The 13,519-nt window shown below is 42.2% G+C and overlaps 2 protein-coding genes across 2 annotated transcripts in view; both read right to left on the bottom strand.

The window, feature by feature from the left end:
- Window positions 1-1,239: 1,239 nt before the first annotated feature.
- Window positions 1,240-4,639, bottom strand: KCNJ11 (potassium inwardly rectifying channel subfamily J member 11). Its single transcript, XM_052811704.1, has one exon. The coding sequence runs from the start codon at window positions 4,490-4,492 to the stop codon at window positions 3,290-3,292; it is 1,203 nt and encodes a 400-aa protein (XP_052667664.1). The 5' UTR covers window positions 4,493-4,639; the 3' UTR covers window positions 1,240-3,289.
- A 5,341-nt stretch (window positions 4,640-9,980) lies between these two features.
- ABCC8 (ATP binding cassette subfamily C member 8) overlaps window positions 9,981-13,519 on the bottom strand; it is an 83,836-nt gene continuing 80,297 nt past the window's right edge. The window contains exon 39 of the mRNA XM_052811046.1: window positions 9,981-10,612. Coding sequence (XP_052667006.1) covers window positions 10,475-10,612 — 138 coding nt within the window. The 3' untranslated portion in view covers window positions 9,981-10,474. The remainder of the gene's footprint in view (window positions 10,613-13,519) is intronic.

The raw sequence follows: 13,519 nt of genomic DNA, 5'->3' as shown, positions 1-13,519 counted from the left end.
TCAGCAGTGGGTCACTACAAAACCTACAGCTTCCCACTTCTTGTGTCCATGTCCTCCCCTCTCAGGGCAAGCTCTGAGCATGTAGCCTCCAGCTTCCCTCACACTGGTTTCTGTGCAGAGGACATGTGGAGAGGTAGTGGCAGTGGGAGCCACTGTGCACTCCCCCCAGCTGCTCGGCAGGATCCCAGCTGCAATACCACCTACCAAAAAGGAGATGTAGGCTGAGAGAGAAAGTTCAAAAGCCCACTCACTTTGGACTTCAACTATGGGTGTTCAACTATGAGTGTCTGCTCATTGCTAAGAATGAGGACTTTTCTACGTCAAATGATAGCACTGACGCCTTCTTCAGAACCTTCCTACAGAGAATGGGGGCAGTCCACAGAAGTACAACTTCAAGAACAATTTCAGATATTTGTGTTCCCACATACTTTGTAAATGTCAAAATGAAAGGATCCTCACAAAGAAGTAATATCCCTAGTACAAAATAAATACACTTATTCTTCTTTGCTCTGCCCCTGAAATGCTTCTGAACATTTTAAATAGTGAAAGAACAGAAGGATTTAAATTTACAATCCTGAGATTCAAAATCACCAACACTTTGACCGAAATAATTCACTATGGTGATTTTAATACTACAAATCCTGCCTTCCTCATAATATTATGATGCCTATTTATTGCAAGACTTCAGAAAATTAGGCAGACTCTTGTCAAAGAAGTGACATAAAAGGTAGTCCTGAAAGCAGCCCAGCGAACACAAGCTGTTTCCTCCCATCTTTCCCCTCCCATCTCACAGTGAACAAAGAGAATTTTTTACCTCTCTGTAGCACAGATTTCCCTGAGGGAAAAAGAGGCTTGCATGAGTTCCTGAAAACAGTTGCATGGTAGTGCTGCTGAAACTGCTTCACATTTAGGTCAAATCTTAAAAAAAGCTTTAAAATGCTACCAGAGCTGAAGAGGTTTTATGCGAGAACCATTGAAATAAGGCACTAAGGAGACTACGGGGAAGCCAACGATTTCAAGTCACCGGACAGCTAACTCTGGTATTTTGTCTATGACTCTTGTAAGAATAGAGCAGTGGTATTGTGACAAGTGATAAAGAACAATGAACTTCCAAAAGAACAAAGGTGTCTAGGAAATGCAAATAGCTGTCCTGTAAGTGCCCCTCTGATGGGTGATGGGAGACGGAACAGAGGCAGTAAAAGGGAAAGCTGAAAAATAATGTGACAATTAGACTCCATCTTACAGAAGAAATTTAATCACCAAAGGCATTTAATCATTCCCTATTTAAAAAAAATAGGATTTTTTATGATTACAAATGCAAAACATGCCTTTCCAAATTTTCTTTGGTGAGTACTTGTTAATGCTAGTTTGACTGTCTTTTCATTGTGAAACATATATCACATTTTCAGAGCTGTTCACAGAATAGTATTGGTGTATTGGGAATTTGGAAACTGAACAGGCATTTATTCTCTTAACTGGCAGTCTGATAATGCTGATACAGGTCTTCATAAAACTGAAATACACAAATATTGAAAATATAACTCCTATTTTATCATTTTAAAACAACCTTTGATTTTACCCAAGCATTATTTCATTTTAATATAGATGCCTGAAAATATTCCGTAGTCAATATGGAAGTTTCGTCACACTTTTGAATGAGTTTGTCATATTGTTACACTGACAAGGCATCAAAAATGTGCCATATTATTGCCAACACAAACCATTTTAGGTGTCTGTCGTGAAATACATAACACACAAGATTTGATACTAAAAGTTCCTTGAATAATGAAGTTGAAAGTAACTTGGTGCCTCTCTGCACAGCTTGTGTAACCAGGTGTTGGATCAGTTCTGTAATGCTTATTTAGGTTTTTCTTTCGACAACATTATCTTTTTTTTACTTGAGTGGCAGTTTGCCCTGTTCACAGCACACTGTAGTTAATACGGCTGCTATCTCCTAATAACTCTGCATAGAAATAAAATTCCTGCTGTTACTAATATCCCCAGATAAAGGATTTGCAGCAGTGTGCTAAGAGGAATTGCTCCTATTGTCTCTGTGGAACTGAGGGGGTGAACATGGCTCCTTCATGTTTGCTGGTAAATGCCAGCTCTTGAATTCAGCTAAAAACCAAGGCAGGCCTCAGCAGTGTAGGGAGGTCAGGATGTAAATAGAAAAGAGAATCGTTTCCTCAGCAGGAGTATGTTTTGTGACACAGCATCCCAGAAGTGATCACACTGCCTTCCACATCCCTCCTTTCCCTAAGAACAAAACCAGCTTCTTTTACAGAAGGGAAAGGAGTGAAAGGTTTTGCCTACTGCATGCAGATACAATTTCAGCATTCAGCATTGCCCTCTCATTTAAAATATCTAATTCTCTTTATATTCCTAGATTATCTAACACAATTCACTCTGACCTAAGAGAGAGATTAATTTTTTTACTGGGTATCCTATTGCCATATGGCTCTGTGTGTGTGGGGGGAATGTTGCTTCTCTTCATTTAGAAATTAGAATACAGCATTTTTCCTATTTATAATTAATTTCAGTTGTATACTATCTGCTACTCTTTTTAAAGGTAAAGCATTGCTTACTATCAGAAACGTACACTCCAAAAAGGTATTCCTAAATGTTTTATTTTGGAAGTGTAAAGGGTTTTAAAATAAACAAAAGTAAATGTTCAAATACATTTCATATTGCATGTGGTAGGAGTGGCTCCATACAATACAATATGGATGAAGCAAATCTGGCAGTTAATTTTTTTGAGACATAGAGTACAATACATAGACACTTCCAGATCTGGTCTTGTGTCATACATAACATTGCCTGACCCTTTTGTTACCATTTAAATCCAGCCTACTTTATTAATTATTAATATTTTATTTTGCTGTATTGATTGTTCAAGTTAGGAAAAAGCAGTTAAGAACTACTGACCTGAGGACACTGCAAGACCCTAAGTACTGCAATCTCTGAGGCTAAATATACATTTATTTTTTGAGAAAATATGTCATTACCTGCAGATGAATCAATGCAAAATGATCGTGCAATTAAATAGGACAGCCTGAATTGAAATTTAAAGCTGCAGACCACGATTTTCCTACTCCCAGTGCTGCTTGAAATCTCTCACACCTTTAAAAAAATATAATTAGCTTTAGATTTATCCCACAATAAATAACACCAGAACATACCTTGTGCTACCAACCTGAATTTAAAAAAAAGTAAGAGGCCACCTCAGTGTTTTGAGTTTATGAGATCTTTCAGACATAAAGCCCTAACAGAGTTTTCCAGTCAAAAGGCATCAGGAAGGCTCATCGCTTATGGTAAACTTGGGCTTTAGCTTGACAGACCTCTTCCTTATTGTGCCTTTAGGGGACAATGGCATGGTGTCCATAATGCTCTTGTCCTCCTCCAGCTGCCTAGCAGTGCACGAAGGGGTGGGCACTTTCACCGTGTTGCCAAATTTAGAGTAGTCCACAGAGTACTGCCCATCTTCCTCTGCCACAATGGGCACAAACCTTTGGCCCCAGAGGATTTCATCTGCCAGGTAGGAGGTTCTGGCTTGAGTGGTGATGCCAGTGGTCTCCACCACCCCTTCCAAGATGACGATGATCTCCAGGTCCTCGTGGTGGTGAAGGTTCAAGGGGGAGATGTCGTAAAGGGGACTGTTCTTGTCTATCACATGGTAGATGATGAGTGGGGAGACAAGGAAGATGCTGTTGCCCCCCACAGGGTTCTCCATCTGGATGTCAATCTGGTTGAGGGGCACCACCTCCCCTTCCAGGCTGGCGGTCTTCTTCACCACCTGCATGCGGATGGTGGCACTGATGATCATGCTTTTCCGGAGGTCACCCACCCGTAGCATGAAGCAGAGCTTGCCCTCCCGCAGGGCGATGACTGCGTGCTTGCTGAAAATGAGGGTCTCAGCCCGGCGGTGGGCCTGCGAGGTCTTCATGAAGATGCAGCCCAGCATGATGGCGTTGATCACCAGCCCCACGATGTTCTGCACAATCAGCACCAGGATGGCGGCTGGGCACTCCTCTGTCACCATGCGTCCCCCAAAGCCGATCGTCACCTGCACCTCGATGGAGAAAAGGAAGGCGGAGGTGAAGGAGTGGATGCTGGTCACGCAGGGCACAAAGCCAGCCGGGGCCTCCGCCACCCCCTCTCCAGGGTCGCGCTGCAGCCGCGTGCTGTGGTCCAGGTCTCCGTGGGCGAAGGCGATGAGCCACCAGACCATGCCAAAGAGCAGCCAGCTGCAGAGGAAGGACATGGTGAAGATCAGCAGCGTGTGAGGCCACTTGAGGTCCACCAGGGTGGTGAAGACGTCCTGGAGGAAGCGTCCCTGCTCCCGTATGTTTTTATGGGCCACGTTGCAGGCACCATTCTTGCCCACGAAACGCGCCCGCCGCTCCCGTGCGCGATACCGGGCATGATCCGGCACATCCTCCGCCAGCCGGGTCAGCACATACTCCTCGGGGATGATCCCCTTCCTCGACAGCATGGCTCCCCGCCGCCACCGCCGTTCCGACGCTCAGCGCTGCCCCATGCAGCCGCCTCTCCGCCGGGGGCGGGAGGCGGGGGGGAAGGACGACCGCGCCGCGGGGGCCGAGCGGGTGCACGGCGCCGCCGCAGCCCCCACCGTAGCCGGTCCCGGCAGCGCGGCGGCGGAGAGCTGGCGGGGTCGGCGACGGCCACCAGGCGGCGGCAGCGGAGGCCGGGAGCGGCCGAGCCCGGCCCCACACGCCGGTTCCGGTGTGGGGCCGGGCTCGGCCGCTCCCGGCCTCGGTGTTGCGGTCCCCGAGCCGTTACCAGCCCCTCGGCGAGCCCGAAGCGGAGGGACGAGGGCTCTGAGGCGATCCCGCGCGCTCCTGTGTGGAGGAGTCGCGCGCGCCTCCGCCTAACGGTCGTTGGGCGACGGGCGCAACGGAAGGCGGTTAAAAGCCGTTGGGCGCCGCTCCTCAACGTCGCCCTGTGGGAAGGGAAGGGGGGAGCCGAGTCCCGGATTGCTCCCCGGTGAGCGCTGGGGCCGTTTCTTTACCTTTTTTCCTCAGTTTTGGGGTTTTGTTTGTTTGTTTGGGTTTTTTTGGGGGGGGGGGGTTGTTTTTTTTTTTTTTCCCCGTGGAAGGGGGAGGTCGGTTTTCGGGCCGCGGTGGTGCCAGCAATCCCCTTTCCCCGGAGCCCATTTCTGTAAATAGTTGTTCGAGGATGGAGTTGCTGCCAGTGCCTGGCCTCCATTAACAGCCGCTACTTCATGGGATGGTGTGGTTTCAGGTTGGGCGATTATTCCATGAAATAGAAAACAAAATGGTACCGGGGATTTTTTTTAAAGGAAATCTTTAATGTAAAAAAAAAAAAAATTAAAAAAAATCTGAAATTCACTTGCATGTCTTTCTGTAAGTAGGAGGAAAGCATTCATCTAATGAATGGGGCACGCAGTGGTAGGAAATTTGCCTGAAGAGGCCCAGTCTAAGGATGTAGTGGTTAAACAGAGACCTGGAACTAAAGGGGCTCGATCCCACTTACAAAATGTGCTTATTTAGCCTTGACTAAGGAAGGATTTTTCTGAAAGAAGGAGCTCATGATGTGAGCTGTGACTGCTCGGGAAAATGTCTGCTGTCCAAATAGCGGTAAAAGTTGCAAAAGAATGATCTGGCTGCACATGGTTAACCCACAGTGACATGAACTTCCAGAGAGACATCAAAAGTACCAGAAGAGGCAACAAAAGGAGACAGGAAGCTAGAACTTGTGTGTGGCAGTATAATGTCTCCGTGTGTATAAATACATACATGTGCATGCATATGAGGATGTATCTTTGTGACAAGATGCATTATTTAAAAACACTCTGGTGTGACTGCTCCACTGTTGAAACAGCAAATATTCTCATTCATGTGTTTACTTACTCCGATCTAAATATTTTGTTTCTATTTCAGTTTAGACACCAACATTGTAGAGTTGCTAAAGCATCCTAGGATATTCTGGATAAGAGTTTTTCTTTAGTGCCAGTGGATTTATGATTATATTTTTCTAATTGTATGTGTCCACGGACTTTTCCTTCAGTTTTGGCTCTAAGTGCTTTGGTACACACTGCAAGCAGTTATTGGCATTGATTCCCTGGGCAAGGCAATTGCCCAGTTGCTAGCTGGGAGCCAGCTGGGTGGGGTTGAAATTAACTTTCACGACCTACAGCTACTTACAGTGGCCCACCTAGGGATTTCAGAATACTGTTTTTAAGTAATCACTCTGAGCTCTCTGAGCAGTCATTATAGGTCTTGTAATTAAATGATTATTATTGCTTTAGACTATTTCTACTTTTTATGTATGAATAGTTGCATGTGCTTGGACACATCCATTCCTTTTGGAGGGGTCAGTTTCCCAATACTCCATGCTTTCTCTTGTTCTGGGTAGTCTTTCTTGCTGCTTTGATAAATAAAACTAAAATAACAACAAGGTGCCCTGGCACCTAGCTGCCAGGCCACTGAGCTTAGCTAAAGGTATTTCCCCTTTCTCTGTATCACTTTGTCTGCTGGACATTTTTTGTGTGCTGCTTGTGAATATGTCACCTGCACCTACACTTCTACTTTGTTAAATACATGATTTATATATACAATTTAACTTGAAAAATATTTTATTTTTTTATACTTTTCTCTCTAAACATTTTTTAAAAACCCACATGGAGGAAGTAATTTGAAGACTTTTACTTGTCAAAGGTGTGGTTCTCCAGCTGGTGGCAGCTCATAGTTACTTCCAGCGTTTTGAAGTGAGCATAAAGAGGCCCTATAACACCATGCAGTACTCAACTGGTAACATTTCACACACTAGTACAGAGATGGAAGTAGGTATTCAAGAGGCAGTCATGTCTTTTGTGCCATTTTTCCTTACTCTTTTCTAATGGTTGTCTTATTCTGTACCTTTTTCTCCAGAGGGTGGTAACTACATGAACGTAGAATGAAAAAAATCCCTGTGTCAGGGAGGAGTGTTTTAAAAGGAAAGGTAAATTGCTTCATAGTCTGGTGCTAGGAATGACCCATGGAGCCTACTTCAGCAAGGGGTGTTGCATGAACATGCTCACCATATTGGTTTTAGGAATCCTGAACTCTGTAGAGCTAGAAGAGTATTTCCTTGTTTCCACTTCTGTTCTTTACTGGGGCTGTCATTTGCCACTTCTTTTCCTTCACCTCTGAGCACATATTGGCTGAGATGGGACAGCAAAGCAAGTGGCTTCTGCTGAAGAATTTCTAGAGCAGAATAAAAAGAAGTCCTGTCTTTGTGGATCAAGTGACAGATACTTAAAAGAAACAAGTGACAGATCTCCTGAGTGAGCCAACATAGTTGTGTTAAAAGCTGCTGAACAAATTGGGCTCACAGGAACAAACAATCCCAGTCTGCAGTATTGAATCATGAGGAGTAAGTTTTTTCCACCCACAAGAGGTTTTACATTTCAAAACTTCCCCCCCACCCCAATTTATCCTAATATTAATGGCTATCAAAGAAGATATTACTGTAACTGTTAAATTAAAATGTAGTTGGCACCATGGTATTACTCTGTCTTTAGAAGCAGACCTTTCTTTCAAAGGCTGCACAATGTTAGCCTAACATGAATTAAGCCTCACAAATCACCTTGCTGTACAACTGGGTAGACAGAACAAAAGAGATGGGAGTTGGCTATGCAAAGCCACAGGGCATTGCATAAGCAATATGCATGAGCAGAGCTGGGAAGAGGGCTAATGTTGCAGGCATGCTGTGCTTCCTGGCCTCCCAAGGAAAGAGCACTCCCTTAGAAATAAGTAGGACAGGATGAAATGGCCACACTAAGACAAGGGGATAAATGCTATAAAGCTTTTTGTATAATGGGGGCATTTATAGAAAGCAAACAAAATAAAACAAACCCTGGTTGCATCTCCATGGGTAGCCTATCCCACTAACACCTTTGGGACTGAGCCGAGTCCCATCCCAGAGGAGAAATGAAAGTCTGGACATGGCAGTTCCCCTCAGCAGCTCCACATGGTGCTCTGGGGCTGTCTTGCACCCATTTGAGTACAGCACTTTGCTTAGCAATGCTTCATTGCCATGCAAAATAATTTGTTAGCCTGATTCAGTAGTGACTTCTGGACTGCCTATCTTGAGGCAACAGGTTTAATGACTCGGATAATGGTGGTGAGCCTCCCACCATAGAATAATTTTCTTGCATACTGCTTCTGGTCACTGTTGAGACTCTGCCCCCTTTGGAGTTAGGGGGCAGAAAATCCCTGGGACTTGGCCCCATATAAACAAGACTAGATAAATGGGCTGAGGAAAGGTGAAGTGTATTCTGTCCACGTGGCAGCTAAGAGGCCTCCCTGTTCACACATATTTATCCAGCAGTGTGGTACCATTAAAAAGATCTATAATTGCTGGATATGAACCAACTCACCCTACTCTCCTGCAATGCTGCTTTGTGAAATATAAGCCCCATTTACAATGTAAATGTGTGACACTTGTACTTGGAGTTCTTAATACTGCAAGATGTAATACAGTCATCTTAGTGGTATGCTGTGTCCTTTACTCCTTTGCATTCCTTTCCAGGTAAGGTTGTCAGAACCTTGTGGAAAAGGAGCTAGTCCATATTGCAGTGTCAAAGCCCAGGCACTTTATTAAAAGCATATGAAAATGTCACTGCTCTTTGTCTTTTGCCTTTACAGGATGAGATGCTGCCTTAGACCAGGGCTGGGCAGCTAGGAGACGGCGCACAGTAGCTAGAGTAGAAAAGTGCTCTGCGCTCTCTGTGCCCTTCTGCTGCCCTGGAAGGATACTCATCTGTCTTCCATTTCATCTCTCTTAGCCCTAGTAGATGCCTGGTATCCCACGGTAAAAACACATCAATAGTTCTGCAGCCATTTTTTCATTGAAGCTCTCCAGCAAAATGATTCCGTGGAGGAGGAGGTATCTCCCAAGTGCCTGTTTTCTCCCTTCATCTGTAGTAGGCAATGAGAGAGCTCATGCATTTCATCTGCGCAACTGTATTCTACCTCCCCACTTTGACCATTGTTCATACTACATTCTCCTGTTGGGTTTATGTTCTCTGGCTCCAGTTTAACACCCTTAGGTATTGCACAAGTAATAGCAGGCAGATGCTGCAAATACTCCACTGTGGAACTGGTAACACTACTTAAACAGGAACAACAGTTCTTCAGTTTTCCTTACTCTCTGCTGCAGTGCTAGAAAAGAAGTAATACATTAAAAACATCGCAAGTCCTATGAGAACACAGAGATGTCTTTTTCTAGAAAATAGTCTTTAAAAAACAGTTTCCAAATTAATTGAGCAGGCCAAAAGAGATTAAAAAAAGAGAAAGGAGTTTTCCCAAGTGCTAGGAATTCTTCAGAAAGGGGAAGAGTACAAAAATGAATGTAAAGCCAAAGTTGCTATAAAAAGAATAACTGAAAAATTCATTGCAGCCTTCCATTGGGTCATTGACATTTTAACCCCTTAACAATTAACAAGTCCTGGTACAATTGTCACAATGAACTGATATGGCAGGGATAAGCAGTTGTCCAGCCAAATTAGGATAATTTCAGTGGTTACAAGTTATCTCAATAAGTATACATAATGTATTGGTAAAGATCACAGTGAATCTAGAAACAGCATGACAGTGGGCAAAATATGTGAAACTAGGAGACAATGAGTCAAGCTCTCATGGCTCTGAGCTACGGTGAAAGGTTTAATACTGTTTATTTACCAGATTTGGAGCGATAATTTCCAGATGAATTGGTACATCTGTATTGGTCTGGAAACAGTGTGCATTAAACACTGATGCTTTATCACAACCTGCCTTCTCTTAGCTTCCTCACAGTTTGGGAGGGAGTCTGGCTCAATCCCATTTAGGATCAGTATAATATGATTCAATGGGGGTAGAGGTGAGGCAGCCTAAGAAAGGCTAAAGGGATCAGCTTGTGATTAATTTCAAGAGTACGTCAAGAGACACAAGCACTATCAATAAACCACAATATAAAAAAAAGTTGCATAGATTTTATATTTAGATATTAAAGCTTTACAGAGTCATATGCTTAAAAGAGATACAAGCTTTTGAGAAATACCTTTGGTATATAATTTTTCCTTCCGCATTTATTTAGTCATGAGCATTATCTACAGTAGGGCTATGACACATAAAAAGTAACACGTTAATAAAATGACAGGAGAGGTTTAAGAGTTACATAAAAACTCCATGCTGGCTGCGTTTGTTGTTGTTGATGTATCCTGTCATATTTCACCCATGTAGTTTTTTCCAACTATATTTCATGATTCTTTGGTAGCAAATAAAAAGAGTAGTAGTAGTATACAAAAAAGTAAAATAGATGGATAATTCATTAATGCTTCAGATGGAGAAAAATGGCTCATTTTATTAAAAAAGGAAAACCTCAATTTATTATGAAATAATATTTATTTACAGGTATTTTACATTTTTAGAAAATAATACAATGGTACTTTTAAATGCTTCATTTATTTTTATTACTTATCTGCTTGTACAAAAGAAGCAAAGACACTATCTTCTTGTTCTAGCAGAACTTCAGGCTTGTCATATTCCAAAATAACTCCTCTCTTCATTACAATAACCAAATCTGCATTGAGGATTGTGTGCACACGGTGCTGAAAAGCAAATAACCAAAATGCCAGTTCAGTGTACCTATCAAATATATTCCAAGATAAGACAGACTTCCAGAAATTAATTTTCCTGACAAGTTCAAGGTTGATTAAGGCTACTTATTCTACTTTTCATCCTAATTTACTGTGCAAATACTGCAGATAAATATACAGACCAAGAACCACATGGATATTCAAGTACCTAAATTGCACATAGGTACTTGAGTATGAAGAGTCATGTGAGTTCAGACTACGATGTCCCTAGCCCGCAGTCCTGCCACCATGCGTTGCCACAAGAAGGTAGCCAGGAACAGTGGGAACAGGGCAGGCGAGCATGGTACTGCATGCGACTGCTCTCCCAGTCCTAGACCACGTCTACATCAGGGGGGTTCCTGAGCTTGGTGTGGTTTGCCTATTTGTAAAACTGAATAGATCTCTCTTCTGAGACCTTGACCATGTCTTCTCTTGAGCTTTCATAAACATTTTGCATCCACATCCTTTGGAAAAGATTTTTCCAGGCCTGCCCCCCACTGCATGAACAAGTACCCCTTTTTGTATGCTCTGGGCCTCGCTGCTCAGACCTTCATCTGATGCCTCTTCCCCCTTGCCTCATGATTTTGCAGACCTCTCTTACATGTCCTTATGACATGTTTTTTCCAGGCAGAAGAGGCCTAGTCTACACAGCTGCTCCCCATAAAGAGCAGTTCCATGCCTCCGATCTTCCTTGTGCTTCTCAACATTTTTCAGTTGCAGTGTGTCATTATGGGGACGAGGAGACTAGAACTACACACAATATTCAAGGTATGGGTGAACTATGGACTTATATAGCGGTATGATGTTTTCTTTGTTCTCTACCCTTTTCCTAGTAAGCCCTAACATATGATTATTTTATTGGGAAGAAACCTCCCCAGTTCCTTCCACAGTGAATACTGAAAAGAATTAATTTAGCTTTTCTGCAATGCTGTTATCTTTTCTGAGCATTCCTTCCATGTATCGATCATCAAACGGCCCTATAGACTGACAGACTTTTGCTCCCAGTGTGTTTCAGGGGTTCATGGATTCATGAATTCAGTTTTGATGGCTTCCAGAAGCTGCTCTTTTTTTTTTGTTTGTTTTTGTGGCCTGCCTTACTGCATTTTCACATGTAACATGCCAGAACTTATGATCATTTCTGTTTTCTTTATTTGGCTTTGAGTTCAGCTTTTACAAGAATGCCTTCTTGTTTCTAATAGCCTTTTCTATTTGTTTAGTCATACCAGCTTCGTTCTATCCTTACTCAAGCCTTTCCAAATAAATAGCATGCATTGGCTCTGGGATTTCTGAATAAAATCCTTCAGTAATTTCCATGATCCCTGTCAGATTCAATTTTCTTTGTTTCCTCTTTCAGCTTTGTTTGTCCTCTCATTTATTTTTGGGTTTTGTTTTTAGCAAGCCTCCTCATTTTTGCAGAATTCCACTTTTTAAAGTTGAGTGTAACTGCGTTGGATTTTTTGGGTCTGCATTACTCCTGCAGGGATATTTAATCTCAGCATACTGTGGTCCCTGTTACACAATCGCTCTTCACCCATAAGGTTCCTAATCAGATCTGGGGCACTCTCAGTACCAAAACAACTCTTGTATTTCCTTCTGTGGCTTCCTAGCCAGATGTTCCATAAAATAATCACTGATGGTATCTACAAATCTCGTCTCTGCTACAGTCCTTCTGTGACATTTATCCAGTCCCCAGGCAGGGGAAGGGGACTGAAATATCACATTCCAGTTGTACTTGCTGCCCTTGTTGTCTAATCTCTTTCAGTATAACACAATCAGTGCTGCCATGGTGGTAAAGTAACACAGATAATATAGACCCAGTACTGTACTATTCCTATCTTCCTAAGCACAAATTAGGAATATATGGCTTTCTCTGAAAAAAAAACAAACCCAACCAACCACCCCAACCCAAAACCAAATCAAAAACAAACAACAAAACACCAAACAAAAAAGCAAACCACTACCCAAAAGCCCCCCAAACCCTCACAATGTTTCTACTACAGAGCATTTTGAATGCAAACCCACCTGCTGTAAACCACATGTACATTTGGAAGTAAAAACAGTCAAAGTAAGTTTATTCTAAAATGCTGTTTGTTTGAACTGTGCAGTTTAAAACTCACTAAAAGAATGAAAGACTAAAACTTTCTCAGCCTATCCCCAAACAAACTGAAAAAGATACATAAATGCAAAATGCAGTGCAACTCAATTTTCATGCAGAGAAATCAGGAAATTTCATGCTTACGATTCCTTTGCTTTTTTTATAATGACACACTGAATGGATACCATAAGATAAATCAGGTTTTTCTATTACACATTTGCTAGGTGAAAATAAAAAGATGCTATAAGATTCCTGAGCATAGATTTCTTGAGTTGTATTTAATTTTTAAATTTTAAGAAGCATAATGACTTTATTTCACCTCCCTGAAATATGCGTATTTTTAGAAAATAGAGGACTGAAAGGTATGTACTGCTTCTGACATGTCTGTTGAGCCAACTGCTTTGATTCAGGTCAAATCTCTTTCATAAACAATTTTCTTACAGATACTCGAGATCTTTGTATAATCACTTCAAAAATACACAAACTTAAATTCCATCACTGTCAACAGGGAAGGAATGTTTGTTTTTATAAGTTAATAAGATTCTCATTTATATGTTCAAATTCTGAAACATAATTGCTTTATCCAGTGGCAGAACTATTACACAATTTTACTTGTCCTTAGTTAAATTATTGTAGCTTGATGAAACATATTCTTAGATTTCACAGTAGTCAAAGTCATATTATATTTTAAATTAGCCTGAAATGGATAACAGAAAATAGACTGCATACTTAGATTACATGTCTTTACAGGCAGACTTAGCATCACGCAACACATTTAAGAAACT

The sequence above is a fragment of the Harpia harpyja genome, chromosome 16 (assembly GCF_026419915.1).
Source record: "Harpia harpyja isolate bHarHar1 chromosome 16, bHarHar1 primary haplotype, whole genome shotgun sequence".
In the NCBI taxonomy this organism is placed as follows: domain Eukaryota; kingdom Metazoa; phylum Chordata; class Aves; order Accipitriformes; family Accipitridae; genus Harpia; species Harpia harpyja.
This window is presented reverse-complemented; position numbering and strand designations above follow the sequence as displayed.